Source organism: Lycium ferocissimum, chromosome 4 (assembly GCF_029784015.1).
Source record: "Lycium ferocissimum isolate CSIRO_LF1 chromosome 4, AGI_CSIRO_Lferr_CH_V1, whole genome shotgun sequence".
Taxonomy (NCBI): domain Eukaryota; kingdom Viridiplantae; phylum Streptophyta; class Magnoliopsida; order Solanales; family Solanaceae; genus Lycium; species Lycium ferocissimum.
In genome coordinates this window covers 26,972,270-26,988,600 of record NC_081345.1, presented here as the reverse complement: position 1 = coordinate 26,988,600, position 16,331 = coordinate 26,972,270, and the positions used below count along the sequence as shown (strand labels likewise).

General features: G+C 36.0%; 2 protein-coding genes across 2 annotated transcripts; both read right to left on the bottom strand.

The window, feature by feature from the left end:
• Nucleotides 1-261: 261 nt before the first annotated feature.
• On the bottom strand, nucleotides 262-10,265 carry LOC132052039 (ABC transporter G family member 32-like). Its single transcript, XM_059443381.1, is given in 26 exon segments — nucleotides 262-456; nucleotides 893-1,196; nucleotides 1,504-1,758; nucleotides 1,845-2,016; nucleotides 2,207-2,434; nucleotides 2,519-2,652; nucleotides 2,732-2,815; nucleotides 3,141-3,431; nucleotides 3,511-3,859; nucleotides 3,903-4,011; nucleotides 4,097-4,219; nucleotides 4,330-4,483; nucleotides 5,001-5,104; nucleotides 5,194-5,354; nucleotides 5,474-5,790; nucleotides 5,910-6,059; nucleotides 6,061-6,189; nucleotides 6,273-6,574; nucleotides 6,679-6,769; nucleotides 7,081-7,131; nucleotides 7,221-7,297; nucleotides 7,389-7,548; nucleotides 8,067-8,151; nucleotides 8,239-8,327; nucleotides 8,405-8,525; nucleotides 9,837-10,265. Coding segments are annotated over 25 exon segments (4,284 nt in total). The 5' UTR covers nucleotides 10,112-10,265; the 3' UTR covers nucleotides 262-456; nucleotides 893-923.
• Nucleotides 10,266-12,686: 2,421 nt separating this feature from the next.
• Nucleotides 12,687-16,331, bottom strand: LOC132053884 (pentatricopeptide repeat-containing protein At5g11310, mitochondrial; the record flags this gene model as incomplete). The annotated part of the gene is made up of 2 exons (XM_059445977.1): nucleotides 12,687-14,887; nucleotides 16,298-16,331. Coding segments are annotated over 2 exons (1,260 nt in total), but the record flags the coding sequence as incomplete, so codon positions are not given.

The window sequence follows — 16,331 nt, the reverse complement described above, 5'->3', positions numbered from 1 at the left end:
TAATAACTCCGTAGTAAAATGTGAAATTATTTAATCTTGTATTTGGTTGGATATTTGTTTGCGATATAAATAATTATAGGATTAGTTATGCCACAATTTTGGTATTAACCATCCTTCTAGAACAACAGAGTAATGAATCCTACTGCGAAATTAAATGTTTCTTGTTCCAACATTTTGTAACAAATTCATCTTCAATACTCTCTATTAAAAATGTGTGTTGTCAAGAGAGAAGTAGAAGAGGTGGAAAAGTAAGATGTAAACTTTTTATTTTAATTTGATAAAAGAAATGTGTAACTTTTAATATATACAAATTCATATATGTATTATAGAATTTGATCCATATATATATAAAATGAATGTCACTGAAATTCATGAGAAATATATGTATTGTAGGAGATGTAGTTGCATCTTTATTCTCTTTAAGCTGATCAACGAATCAAAAGTGACGTAAGAACCCTGCAACAAAATACAATGTATGTTAGCTATTTGTTAAATTAATAAATTCAGAATTTAAATAAAGTGGCCATACCACTTAATGTAGCATACATATTTTTGAGTATTTTCTTTAAATCTTTTGCACACACACAACCTACTTATATGTTTGATCTGCCTCTATCAGAAGTAATTGCTTTACTCTATCTAACGTGAAAATATGAAATATAATGAACTCATGAAGCATCACTTAATGAAGGCAAAACAAGTCATTGAAGAGAATCATCTCATTTTGTAAGTTTTCTATTTTATGGTATACTTCTTGTATACGGGCACAATGTTGCCCTTTCTTTAATGAAATTATTATCTTAAAAATAAAAATAAAAAAAATGAAGGCAAAACAACAATTCTTGGAGCACAAAACTCTATTGATGAAACCAGAATTTGCAATGGATATTACCTTAGTGTTAACAGCCATGCCCTTATAATCTTCATCTTCTCTGGAAGTTGAAGCGTTTGATTGCAAAAGCAAAGGTTACTGCAAAGATTATGCAGAAACCAACAACTGCAACACCGGCAATGCCTAAGAATTCATGCCTATATCCAAACTGCTCTTTAATGAACCTTTTTATTGGTACTGTATGAACACCATCAGCAAGCCTAAGATGTTCATTTACTTCTCCATATTGTGATGTTAAAAGGCCATATAAACTCCAGGCTACTGGATTAGCCCAATAGTACCATCTCCACCAAATAGGGATTCTCTGAAAAGAGAACAGTAAAGTTAGTGAAAAAGGAAAATCCAAGATTTAGTGACTTACTATATTTACGTAAAGGCGTTGTGATCAGTTGGACTTTTGATTAACTAACATCTTCTTTTTTTAATTCACAAGCACAGGAGGTGAAATTTCGATTGTTGTTAAAGTTACTGAATCTGAATGAATCTATTTTATTCTAATTCGATCTAGTTCATTGATGATCACTTTGATAAAACATCCACAAACACAAGAAATAAGACTGTTAACAAACATTTGGGTTGTGATGGTAGAGAACATGTTATAGAGAATTTACCATTCGAGAAATCATGAATCCGCTGAACAAATTCCACATCATATAGAATGGTGCAGCAAGAATTGCAGCAATGTTATGGTTTGGAGAGACTGAAGTTGTCATCATTCCGAAGAACGTGAAGTATAGAAGTGTGAAGTACATGAAGTAAATGTACCAAACAAACTTCCAGACATTCCACTCGAACGATGCCATGAAGTAGAAAATGGTACTATAGATTACTGTCTGTATGAAAACATATGGGAATTCAATAGTGACCTGCAAAGACAGTAAGATTATCCAATTTAGACCAAGTCTCACATCGTGTCATATTAAAGCACACGAAGAATATGAACATGTCATGCCTGTGCAAATGCAAAGGGTAGAGCTGAGTACATCCCTGCTGCTCTTTCTCGATATGAGACGAACCTCTCGACATATACCACAGGTTGGACAGAGGAAGTGTTTGTGATTCCAATGAAAAGAACAGCTGCATACATGGATCCCATAGCATTTAATATGTCCTGCTGAGTACTCCTGTGGTGAAAAGGTTGGCAGATTAAAAGAAACAGTGAAAACAGTTACTAACTTGCATTAAGGAGAAATTTCAGTATGACAACATTCTCAGTTTTCAGTCTTGTGCCAAATGTGTCATAAGATCAAAATGAGTGAATGGATTTATATACACTAGTTTTGAATGGTGAAGGAAAAGTTTCAAGAAAGAAACCTCTTAGAACCAAACTTCCAGCATATACTTCCAAACATCAACGAGATTATGACCGTGTAGAAGAAGCGCACAGCAGTATACTGTGGATTTCGCCAGTAGGACAGGTTTTGCTTCCAAAGACATGCAAGAAACTGTCCGAAAAAGGACTGAGAGTACTTGCTTGGGAAATATAGCTCAGCTGAACCTTCTCGTGGTTTGCTTAAACTTTCAACCGTTTCCTCATTTTGCCTGAAATCGCAGAAACATAGCTAATAATTAAAAGCGCAAATAAGATATTTTCTTCATCACACACACACAAACACACACAGATACCGGAATAGAGTTGATTTTCGATAGATATCCGCAAAATCTACACCGAGGCGATTTTCTTCTGCTGGAGAAGTGACTTCAAGAACCCAAGCAGCAGGGTTCTGTCCAGATCTAATTCTGTGAACTCCTTGAATTGCCTAGCAAAATTAGAGCTGGATAATTTATTATGCATTTTTAAGGCATAACAAGCTCAGAATTGATGAGTTAAGGAATTACCTCAAAATACTGAATAAGCTTGCATGATCTGTTCCCCAGTGAACCAGCGTAAATGAGCTCTCCACCTCTTTTCATGAGCAAAAGCTGCATACATACCAAGTAAAATCATGTATTACTTTCAGAAGTTAAATGTAATAATCATATCTTAAGTTTATTATTCATCACATTAATGTAAAAATCTAGTTTGTGCATTCAAATGCTTCCAATATTAATGTTACGCTTATGTGAGGTTCATAGGAGTTTTACTACATTATGAGCTTCAAAAAGCCACCTTGCATGGATTGATCTTTGAAGCAATGGTCGATTATGTAAATGAAAACTTAGATTATTGTTATGTAACTGTTAAAATTGTAACTACAATGAAAAATTCAAGATTCGATGTGTATTGAGCAAGGTTTAGGATCAAAACCTCATCAAATGATTCGAAGATATCTATACTAGGCTGATGGATGGTGCAGACGATTGTTCTTCCAGTGTCGACAATGTTTCTCACTGTTCTCATTACAATGGCTGCAGATCGGGCATCCAGTCCTGAAGTAGGTTCATCCATAAAAACTATTGAAGGATTGGCTACAAGCTCAACCGCAATCGTCAACCTTTTCCTTTGCTCTGTTGATAATCCATCTACCCCAGGTAGGCCAACCAAAGCTCGACGTAATGAAGTTAGTTCCACTAGCTCCATAACCTCTTCAACAAAAGCCTGCAGAAAACGGTTCTTTCTCAGTTTCTGTATGTACAAATTATGCAAGATCATAAGTTCAAAGAACTATAGCGATTACCTTTTGTGTTTTCAAGTCAACCTGAGAAGATAACCGGAGCCAAGCGGAAAACAGTAGTGACTCATGGATAGTTAAGCATGGGGAATGAACATCATTCTGTTCACAATATCCGGATACTCTTGCAAAAGTTTCTTGTTTTTTGGGGTGTCCAGAAATATAGATATTTCCTTCTATATGTCCACCAGTTTTCCTACCAGCTAAAACATCCATTAGAGTAGTTTTACCAGCACCACTGACACCAACTAATGCAGTAAGCACGCCTGGCCTAAATGCACCTGTAACATTGACTAGTAACTGCAGTTTATCTCCTACTAGACCCTGAAGAAATAGTTCAAACGACAATAAGGAGCTTCTTTGTGGAAAAACTACATTAGCTGCTACTAGAATTAAACTGATGTTGGTTTACCATGGGAACATCAACGTAGTAACTAATGTCTCTAAAGCACATGGAAAGAGGCTGAAAAGGAAGAACCATGCCTCGTCGTTTCTTCATCTGCCTTCCTGCCAAGAGATGGGAAGTCATGAATATCTTTTCATTGACAAAAAAACAGAAAGAAACCTTGAAAGTGAGAATGCTTTAACAGACCAGTGAATGAGTGTGAATGGTTCAAAAACTCTCCAAATGGAACAATGCTATGTTCACTCTCTTGTTCCTTGTCCTTGTTCCGGATGTTTCTCTTTGAAACAACTGCTTGCTGGCTCCCTAACGCTGCAGAAAGTTGTAAGAACATGATAAGTTTCATTTACTGCAGCACATCTCATATTAGGAAGGAAGAAAACTTAGCTATCGTATATAGGATTTCAGAATGTGAAACTTACGGTTAAGATAAGTCAGGAATATTGTGAAGAGGAGGTTGAACAATATTATATACCCAATCAATGCACCAACACCGATCCAATACCAATAGTCCTCTGGAAACAAGCTGCGAACCTTCAATAACATCTGACCCAGAGATGTGTTGTCCCCAAATTTCTGAGTTTAAAAAGAACAGGTAAATCTATGTCCAACACTAGTACTGATATATAAACGAGCAACATTAGGAGGTAGTAGTCCAAACATATTTTTGAGTGAAGAATCAACTGAGTGCTGTGGCACTTTTATGGTAGTCATTTCTTAGATGTTAAAGAATTATACAAGATAGAAAGCCTTTAGCACCATGTGAAGAGAACTAGTTTGTTTTTGCTAAACAGATAGAAATTAGTAAAAAGGAAGAATACATGCTACTATCTCATTTTCATGCATAAACATTGAGTTTCATCCACTCAAATCAGCCAACTTAAAAAATCTTCTGATCTTCGTATAAAAGCTGACAGATCAACATTTTGACTGGCAAACAGAAAACCTTAATAAGAAAATTAACTACCGATAAATGACATTAATATGCTTGTACATATGGAAAGCTCCATCTGATTTCTTCATTGATAAGTTGGTGATTCTTTATATTCTGATTTCTATAGTTGCTCAAGTAGATACCAGAATACCAAATTACCTTATCCCAAGAATGGCCACGGAACTCATTTACTGAAGCTGCATTCTGGCCATACATCAAAGGGGAAAACCAGTAACCCCAAATCCACCAACTTGGAATGCTATCTGTAACGATAGGAAAGTTCAATTACAAATTAATTGAATAAAAGCCAAGTAACTAATCATCAATGAACCAAATTGAAAGTGTAAATGACCTCTTGAAATAACAAATCCTCCAAGAGCCATGACTACCAACATTGCAAAAGATCCAAAAGTATTAGCAACTATCATATTTCTGCCTAGTGCTGCCATCATGCGGAAAAGTCCTATTGACATCTGATGCAATGAGAGATACAACAAAAACTGTCGGAAGCACCTATAGTAAAATAAACAAAGTGAGTTGTCTTACCTCTATCAAACATGGTTAAAAGCTAATACAGAATCTAAAACAAGAAGAAACAATCAGAACCTAAGTCAACAAAAAAAAAAAAGTACCTGGTTATTTGAGGATCAAAGCCAACCACATAGTATGTAGCTGCAACCCAAATAATGGACTCTAAAAGTGATGTGGGAATACTCAAAAGCCAAGATGGTAGAGTAAATACCCAACAAGGATAGAAGAGCAAATCTCTCTGCTTGTAAAGAACAGGAAGTTTCGCTATCAGCATAGGCACCTCCAAGAAACCATTGAAAAGAACCATAAGAATTGCAAAGTAGAGAGCACCAAGATAAACAGCTCCATCTTCAAGTGTATCACGATGCATTGTTGAACGGAAGAACACACTCACCATTATCAAGATAATCAAAAAGAGCTGCAAAATAGAAAACAATATGTCCATCTCAATAACTAATAGTATAAGCCTAAAATTGATCTACTTTTAAATGCAACTTTTGGCTTAGAAGAAATGTTGAAACTGCTACGAACTATGACCTGTGTGACTTTGAAAACAAGCACAGCTGAGTTTCGCTTTAATAATAGCAACTGCCACGCAAAACTGATCTTGAGAAGCTCAGATTTTTTAACACCATAAGTACTAGAGGACAGAGCTGCAGGATGATTGTCTCGTTTGTCGAATGGAACAGCCGTACTCGTTCGCCAAGGCATTACCAACATAATAAGATTGAAAGCCTTCAGCAAACTTTGTTGCCGATACATAGTTGTACTGGCTATTGAGAAACCAATACTGCCCTTGATCCTTTTCAGATGTTAACTGTGCAGAGGTTGCAAGATGACAAACCAAATAAGAGAACTATCAATATGGCATCAGTTCAATGCTTGAACTCGGAAAATTACCTCTTGAAGAAAATCAGCAACATTTTTCCTAGAGGGGCACTTGAAACCCATAAATTCAAAGAATCCAAGAGCACTTTCACGGGGACCCTGATATATGATTTTACCCTCACTTAAAAGAATAATATCATCAAACAGACAGTAAGTTTCAGGGTCAGGTTGCAATAAAGAAACCAGGGTAGTCCCATCAAATGCACGAGTCGTGTGCTTTAAATACTTGACGATTTGATAGGTAGTTGAACTATCTAGACCGGTTGAGATTTCATCCATTAAGAGTACTCTTGATGCACCCATTAGCAACTCACCTGCATACATGCCTCACAACTTCAATAATCCAGGCAATACCTTTATTCCTGTTCCAGATAGTTTCAAAAAGTAGATGGCAGCTAGCAGAAATTAAGGAGTGTACCAGTAGTAAGGCGCTTCTTTTGTCCCCCTGAGATCCCTTTGATCATTTCATCTCCTACTAATGTATCCGCACAAACATCCAGTCCTAAAATCTTCGCAGATATTTCAGAAGGATAATATAAAAGAAATGTCCAAACAATAGTCCAAAAGTACAACAAAGTCTATAAAACAACAGTGATTTTAAGCTATTGGACCATAACATCTCATGTTAATCAATTAACTTTATGTATCTTTCATGTAGAGCATGTCCAGTGAAAATTCATGAATTCAACAGAGAAATATAAGGTTCATGGTAGCATTTCGACATTTCAATCTAACATATAGAAAAATTTAGCTTCATATGGAGCGTGTGCAATGAATGTTGAACAACAATGAATTTAATAAAGCCTCACTGGTAACATACCTTTAGAATGTAATCTACAAGTAGACTTGTTTGTTCTCCCAATGCTAATGCCTAGGAGAAAACAGTTATAACAATATGAGATGAAGCGGTTTCTCTACACATATAACATGGAAAAGCGAACTTTTACTCAGACGTCATACCTTAATAAAAATATCAAGATCTTGATCAGGAATTATTCCAGCATTTTTCTCTCTTCTTAGAAGTTCCATAAGCAGATCTGCCCAAATTTTGATGGTTCCATATCAAATTCAACTAGCAAAAGTATTGTTAAAAAGTGCATGGTTGACTGAAGCAGGTCTAGACAATACCATGCTTAAAACCGATACCCTGGCAACGTCCAGAAAAATCGAGTGTCTCCCTTACTGTCATTTCTGCAATGTGTGAATCCCTCTGACTGACGTATGCAGCAGTCCTTTGAGGAACAAACTCCTTCAGATCATGTCCATTGTAGGTAACTTTTCCTGACATCTTCATAATAAGTTAACTGCATTAATGAGGGAACAAAATAATCTTTTCGAAACAAAAGACAGCTGCAATGTGATCTAGAACAAAAAACAAAGACCTTTACAGCAATTTTTGTCCTAAGATTTTTGTTTATGATGAATTGATTTTGAAATTTTTAGGTACTATCTCATGGATATTCTAGTATTGATATCCAAGGACGAATAGCATATTTTTTCAACTTCTAGTACGGGAAACCAAAGGCTGTAGAATGATGTATGTCATAGTGACACTTAGAATCAATCCTTTACTAGCATTTGAAGCCTTTGTGCTGTTATACGTACTGACAGATTAAAAGTATTTACACAATTAGGTCACTTATAAAGTAAGTACAAGTAAATCTCTATCTGCTAGTGCAAAAAGATCATTAAACTGTTAGTGTAAGAAATCGTTACACTATGCCTGAGTAGTGAAGGACCAACAAAGTTATTCCCTCCCTAAAAATTAGTGCTAGGCATTGTGATGGAACAAGCAAGGGCTTGTACCTTCAAATTCTTATCAAGACGGCCTGCAAGTGCCAAAAGCAATGTTGTTTTTCCAGAGCTTGGAGGACCCAAAAGCAGTGTCAGCCTGAAAGACAACACTACATCAGGGGATTTCAAATACAACTCATGGACACGATAGTCGATACACACTTCATTGGAGCTCAAATTTTACCTTGATGGCCGTATAAAACCACTTATATTGTTTAGGATAGACAATTTCTTTCTCCGACTTGGGAAAATCCTCAACTGTCTCAAGTAAGTCTGTCTCATGAAACATTGTTAGACTCAAGGCAAAGTGAAATGGTAATTTAGCAGACACATGAGATCTGCAGGTTTACCTCCGTCATGTTGAATATGAAGTTGGGAATTGTTGGCAATGCTCTGCTTCCTACGTGGACCATTGCATCAACTTTAAGATGCTGAAAGCAAACATTAACTTTTGGGAATTCCAAATTCACCCTGAAAGTTAGATTAGTTTGATATGTTTAGTATAACCAACACAATGAATAATATTGCAAATCATATGGATGATACACAACACAAGTTAATTAAATAGTCTGAAAATTGTTATTCTTATTGATGAGAATATACAAAGCAAATTAATATTCTTACAGCTCATATTTGAACATGAGAATAATCATGATCAAACACCGTTATACTAGGAAACATATTTGATTGAGATGCTATTTTAAAAATCTAATTTGAAGATGGAAAATCATTTTGCTATGAGTCCACATATGTTTCTTCAACTAATAGATCCAAATTTCCACTGATCCTAGATGAAGTATAGATATCAGTGTTGATCCTCTATTTATAGAAATTCTCCAGTTTTATCAACTTTGAACGAGAAAATCTAGTTCAAGTTCTAGAGACTAACCACAGTTAGAGATAGGCAACTAGTTGGAATTTCAAATATTCACAACTATCAGGTTTAAGCCTCTTAACACTTCACTTAGCTCTTTTAGTTTTGTCTTCCTAGTGGAACTCATATTTAGACCCCATGATCGAGTTATGTTGTCCATAGCTCATATGGAAAAAAATTCAGTTTTTACCAAGAAAGATATCATAGATAATCAATCCTCTAAATACAAAGAGATACTCCTAAATGAGGCATGGATACCATCAAGAATCAATTTCAAAGAAAAAGGTAAATTTCTTGCTTTTTGTACATGATATATGCATAATGTTAATCATCAGTATAAGCAACACCAGGACTGAAACTGAGCTAGGCAGGGTGAAGGACGGTCTTTTTCATTCGTGTTTAACTTCTATACACGTGTTTAACTTCTATACACTAACAATGTAAAAGAATATTTAGACTATCAGGTCACCTAAAAGAATTATAGGTAAATGTCCATAATAGGAAGGGTTAGTAATCCGAAAGTAAGGCGGTTGACCTGCAACAATAGGTTAAAATACATTGATGGCATGAAAACTCTTGGACACTATTCGTTTATCTAAGTTATGGTCCTTTTCTTTCTTTATTTATCATCATTATTATTCTGTAATTTCAGGTCTTGGTAATTAAGGGATAGGAGGGAAGCACAACGTCATCTTCATTGCATCAAGATATAAAACATTATTGTCATGCAACTTGCAAATGAAAACCAAGAGAATTACTTTATGCAAGTGAAAAACTCCAGAGAAATAAGTAACACCTGGTAAAAAACAAACTGCACAAATACAAATCACAAGCAATGAACTTGAATAGAGTGGGCAATGAAGCAACAAATAAAACTATACATCAAATGAAATTAAAAAGAAACTTACGCCTCAAATCTTTCCTTAACTCTTTTGAAGAACAACTCTGTATCCTCATTAATAACATTAATCAACGTATCCAAAACTTGCTTCTGTTCTTCAACTTTCATTTTACTAACATCAACCAGAGAAACCTCTCCACCAATGCCCCGAAAGATCGAAGTTCGGGCTCGAATATAACTAGGAGACCTCTGCAAAGCAGCCAACACAAGAGCCTCTTCATCTTTGATGGTTCTATTTTCAACTGTTCTTGATGAGAACATGCTCTCTGAGGAGTTCCACATTGTTAACTAAGCCACAGCTAGAAAGTTTTTTGGCAAGGATTATAAAGTTGGTTTTTTATTTTTTGGAGAACTGTAGAATTATGATTACAAGAAAGTATAGGGAAAATTAAAGGATTGTGATGATGAAATTGTGAGGTGGGTAATGTTAGATGTGTTTTCCAACAACTTTGCCGGCTTGAAACTTTTGCATTAATTTGATGTGTTACTACTTCTTCCTGTCTACCCTCATTCCTCAACCAATCTTTGCATGTCTCTATCAAATTCATGCATGGAAAGTGACATTTTGAGAAAGAGATACCTTTTAGAGTAACATTTCTTTTACGGATCCGTGATCTAACTTTATGGGTTTTGACTTTTAACCATTTTGAATATTGAGTTCCAAATTAATAATTTGTACATATTAAATAAATACTATAAATTAGTCTATACGTTCTACTCTAGCTCCGCCTTTGCCTCCCCTTAGTAGTTCCAACTAAATCCAGAGAAGAGTAAGAGAAAATTCTCAAAAACAACATAAATCTTGTCTAGACAGTGAAAGAGCCGAACGTGATGCACTTCTCTTTCAACTTTGAACCATAGACATTTTTTATCGGATGTCACCGAAGGGACACACATTTTCACCGCAATGTGTATTTTGCTCTTTATATTGCTAATCCTTCCTCTGATTCTATGTAATTTTTTCTTTGTATCAAGATATTTTAATTAGTTTTTCACCCTAATTTTTTTACTTATAGTTCATATATTATGTCATATCTTTATTCTAAATTGTGATTTTGAATTTATTCTAAGTGTACATAGAGAAATCTTTGTATGATTTGTTAAAAACCTCTATTTATTTTTAATAATCTCTCCATCCTAATTTATATGATTCATTTTGACCGCGTATGGATCTCAATTTGCGTTATCAAGTGCTTTCTGCAAAGGAGGAGGCTATAGTTTATGAATAGTGGGAGAGGTAAATGTATTTGTAAGAGGCGAGAGGTTGACAACTTGATAGTGATTGTTAATTGAAAAATGAAATCTTTGAGATTGTATGTGCCCTTAAAATTTGGAGGTCTTCTTTCTTAGTTCATCTTTAGGAAGTATTATCACATAGGATCATCGTGTCCTGGTTCAACAAATCAATGTCACAACTGCCAAGGCATTGCAGGATTTTTTTCTGCCTCCCGCTGTCGCACTTTTCTGTTGATAGCTGCTCTGTAATTCTTGCTGGAAGAAAATAACCTAGAGGGTCTAGATGTTTGGATTGGCTTATTTTAAGTGCTTATTTCTTTTTTACTTTTTGTGGTGTTTGGGAAAGATAAAAAGTGCTTTTAAGCACCTACTTTAGGCCAAAAAAGTACAAAAATAAGCCAAAAGTTGGGTATTCCCAACTTATGGCTCTTAGCTAATAAGCTACTTTTAAAAAGCCAATCCAAACACCCTCCTAGTAATGATGCGGTAGCTCTTCAGAATCTTGTTGATTAACGGTATAACTTAAGATCCTTGTTGCCAAGCCTTGGTGATAAGGTTGGATAGTTTCTACTATGCAATTTAGGGTTGGGCAGGTGTCAATTTTATCTCATTCCTTGTTCCTCCAACAAAGCAAAGTGGAAAAGGAAAAATAACAGAGATGTGTATGGAGAGACTCTATATGGTGCCATTTAGCCTAAGCTGACAAAGTCAAAGCAGTCATGTCACTCAGTGTTGCGGTCTTAGCTGGAATAGAAGCAACCATAATGTGCAAAGTGTTTTGAGTGTTCCTATTATTTATTAACTTTTCTTTTTGGATAGCTGAGAAATCCCTGAGGGCATGTTGACGCACCATCCGAAACTCAGTGGATAATGTGCCCCTTCCTCTATGGTTCTCTTAAATGCAAAGCTTTTGTATGTAGTAGGATTTGAACTCGTGACGTGAACCTAACCACACATCACACGCTGCTCTTATGACTAGGCCATAGCCTTGGGGTTTCTTATATCTCACAATTTTCTTCCCTTTACAACAGTATATATGGTCTTAGAAATGGCTGATTTCCTTGAGGATTACCATCGCCTCCTGCAGAGCCGAAGGGATAACTTGCAGTCTACCTCTGTTGTGTACTAAGAATTTCTGAATCTAGAAAAAATCAAATTAGTTGAAGCTAGTCCTCTTCAAGCTTATAACCTGCTTCTGCAATTTGGTTGATGTTTTGTGGATTACTATAGGTTTGCTCATCTGATTTTCTTTTTTGCTTGTGTTGGATATGTTCGTCGCACTTGTGTGCATCCTTACCATCCTTACTATGCTGGAAGTAACTCCTATTTCCTCTGGAATTGCAGTCTGAGAGTGCACAAGGAGATGCTGCCGGCATGGGTGGTAGAGGGCGTGGAGGAATGGCTTCACGTAGCCGTGGACGTGGAATGAGGCGGCGATAGATTTCACAAGTTCTTTGCAGATTTTGCTATGGTTTTCATTTAGAGTTTGATTTTCTTGCATTTTTTACTCCTGCTGAGGTGAAATAGAAAGAACGCAAGGAAAAGAAAGGTGGGAAGCAAGGGGGTTGACCTTCGGATATGGTGTGATTCCAAAAACTGTTCTCTGAATTCTGGCTGATGAGCTTAATTTTATTTTGTGGACTCATTTCGGGGTTTTCCAACTGTTATCTTTCCGTTGACTGCTAATGTGATGTAGTTCTAGTTGTCTCCCTTGTGATACACTGAAATCAATGCAGAAAGCCCTCGTAAGCAAATTGTGAAACATGCATTCGTCTTTGACTAAAATGTTCAAATTTGGACACCAAATCTCATGTAGCTATTGTAAAAGTTCAAAACAGAATTGTGTTAAATTCAGGTACATCCACAGAACTAAAAGCATCTATGCTACCGTCACTTTTGCAATGTGTCAAGCACACTGGTGGATATATGATCTCTGAGTAAAAAAACTCCATCAGGTCATGATAGGTTCACTAATTTACTACATATACAGGTTTAAAACAGCTTAAATGTACAAATCCAATAATGAGATACAATCTCCAAAGAGCAACTGTCCGCATGTCAGAGCATTGCCTAAGTCCGATAGTAACATGAGAAATCAAAGGGAAAAGAAGAAGTAGGAGAGGAATATTGTAAACGAAATTAAGAAAGTAGAAGATGATAAATTGTTTTTTTTTTTTTTTTTTTGAAATCCCAAACGGAGAAGCATGAAATTTGTGCAAAGTTTCATGGTCTTAAAGTACCTTAAATCAATTTAACTCTTCATACCGCGATTCAAATCAACCAAAGCGATTTGATGTACAATTTTTCAAGTATGCTGCAGCACCCTGCATTGAGCCTGCTTATTACTCTCTATGATCTTCAACAGAGCAGTTTACCGCTTAGAGTTATATGTAAACAAGTCATTGGAGAAAGGCACAAATTTAGCATTATAAAATCCATGGATGATACAGAATCAATTACATATTCATTATTTTCTGAACTTCTAGGCGAAAAAGTCTATTCTTTTGACGAGATAGAATTTTAAGCTTGTGCTGGATTATGTACATCACAGAAACCTTTGAATCTATTACAGAATAATCATACAACATAATGTAGACTAAACTAATTCCACTCGTTTACTAATATTTTCTATAAGCTGGTTTGCACTCAGCACTGCATTCTCAAGTGGAGTTCTACGTTTGACTAGCTGTCTTGGACTTCTACACGTCTGTAATATATTTGACATTTCTTCAGCTTTCTTGATGATGGATTTTCTCCTCGTATATGAAGAGTCTCCATCTTCAATATATGTGTTGGGCAACTTCTCAGAGTGGGGTTTAGATACCATCATGTTTCTAAGTTTCTCTGCCTTTTCAGTCAGTCCTTGTTTTCTCAGATCATTGCACAGTCTCTGATATGTGAGATATTGAGGAACTAGTCCTCTCCGAATCATGTCGTGAAACCACTCAATAGCTTCATCAAATTGATGCATCTTGCAGAACAAATGTATAAGCATGGTACTTGTAGCCAAGTCCAAATCACAACCCTTTGCCCTCATCTCTTGGATAATTTGCAATGCCAGATCCAATCTATCCTGCTCGCATAGCATCTTAACCAGCAGATGGTATGTTAGTCGATCTGCCACGTATCCAGATTCAATCATCTTGGTATAGAGGTTTAAGCCTTCTTCAATCTTCCCAAACTTGGAGAAGTACCGAAAGAAGTAATTATAAGTAGTTGGTGTTGGCATAAAACCTCTATTCATCATCATCTTAAGAATGTTACTAGCCCCAACAATATCTCCTGCCTTGCAAAAACCCTTCACTAACGAATTGTAAGTCGACAGTGTTGGACCGGACTCCAACACTAACAGCCTCTCCATCATTCCGGATGCTTCCTTAAACCGCCCAGCTTCTCCTAATGCATCAATTATTGGATTGTAGATGACGGCATTGGGATCAATTCCTTCCTCTTTCATTTCACTAATCAATTCAATTGCCATCTCAACTCTCCGCATCCGGCACAATCCTTCAACAAGGGTACCATAAGTAACAACACTAGGTTTTATGCCCTCCTTTTTCATCTCAGCCCACAATCGCTCAGCTTTCTTGATCTTTCTTGATCGAAACCATCCATTTAGCAATATATTATAGACCCGAACAGATGGCGACCAATTTGAGTCTTGTCCTTTTTTCCTATAAAAATACTCAGAAGCTTCCCTCACATGCCCCTCTTTGCATAAAGAATCTAATAGTATCTCAAATAAGTTGTCTTCCAACCCCAAAGCATGTATCTCTAAATTTGAAGAAAATTCATATGTTCGAATGGCTGGTAAGAGCATACCTGCAAAAAAACAAAAATTTGGGTCACACCTGTACTCTCCCGATGATTAGAACTTTCATGCATAATGAGTCATATATTCCGCGGAACGCCGTTCCTGCCAAGTTTTTATGTCTTTTTTCAACCTACTTAAGTCTAACCCATTTGGACCCCTTAGAGGCTCTAACCATGGAGCACGCAGATCCCAAAAACGCATGAAATGAAAATTGGATTCATGTAACTGGAGAAAGATTTCCCATTCCTTAGCCGGAAAGATATGTGGCCATGAAAGAGGGATTCAAGATGAGCTCACTAGAGAAGATACATGGCAATGGGTTTCTTTTTCTGCAAGGACATCATAGATTGAATATAAATGGTGGGAACAAAAGAAAAGAAAAAGTAAAAGAATTTGGCTCAATAACTGAATTCAGGAAAAGCCAAGTTAAAGTAAGACAGTTTCCCTCTTGTTTTAACATTATAACAGAAACGAATTACCATGTAACTATCAGGATGTCATCACATTATAGAACAAACAAATGCCTTTTATGGGCGATCCTGATACGTATTCCCAATATTTATTTCTAACAAGCAAAAACAAACACATTAGACCTCTTTGACTATCTAGTAACACCTTACAGTTAGATTAAAAAATAAAACAACATTTTAGCAGAATATACAAAAACAACTATTCCAAATCCAGTTCAAACACAAAACTTGTAGATTAGATCATCAAACCTAATACAAGGTTTTGAAGCTTTCTTACTGACATAAGAATGTAATGAACTCGAGCAAACTACTCGCTAGGGAAAAAATAAAACTCAAAAATCCAATGGTCGAAAGCTCTATAACTTCATCTATTGCAAGAAAAACATAGTTGGTCTTACCAAATGGATACATAGAATGCATAAAGTCAAACAGAAACTACTTATAAATTTGAGTTGTAGCTGATCCATTGATTGAAAGGTAAAACATTTAGGTGTGTTTGGTATGGAGGAAAACATTTTCCATTGTTGGTTAAAATGTTTTGGATTTTTTTTTTCTTTTAGGAAAACAAGTTCCTTAAATATAAGAAACGGAAGTAGGGAAAACAAGTTCCATAAGTAACATTACACATTATTTGTCTCCTCCCAGCCCTCCAACACACCCCAACCCATAGCCCGTTCCCACACTCTCACCCCGTCCCACCCCACCCCCACCTCCATAGTGTTTGCCTAGATTATATAAAATGATTTTGGAACAAGATTTTCCGCTTATTTAACAAGCACTAGGTAATAATGATTTTGGAACAAGATTTTCTGCTTACTTACCGAACACCAGAAAATAAATAAGTAAGAAACTCACTTATTTTCCAGGCAAACATTTTCCACTAAACACATTTTCCTTCATACCAAACACACCATTAATGTATGATTCTGGGGGAAAAAAAATGAGTACCTGCCCTTGCATATCGTCTGATCATTATGGAAAA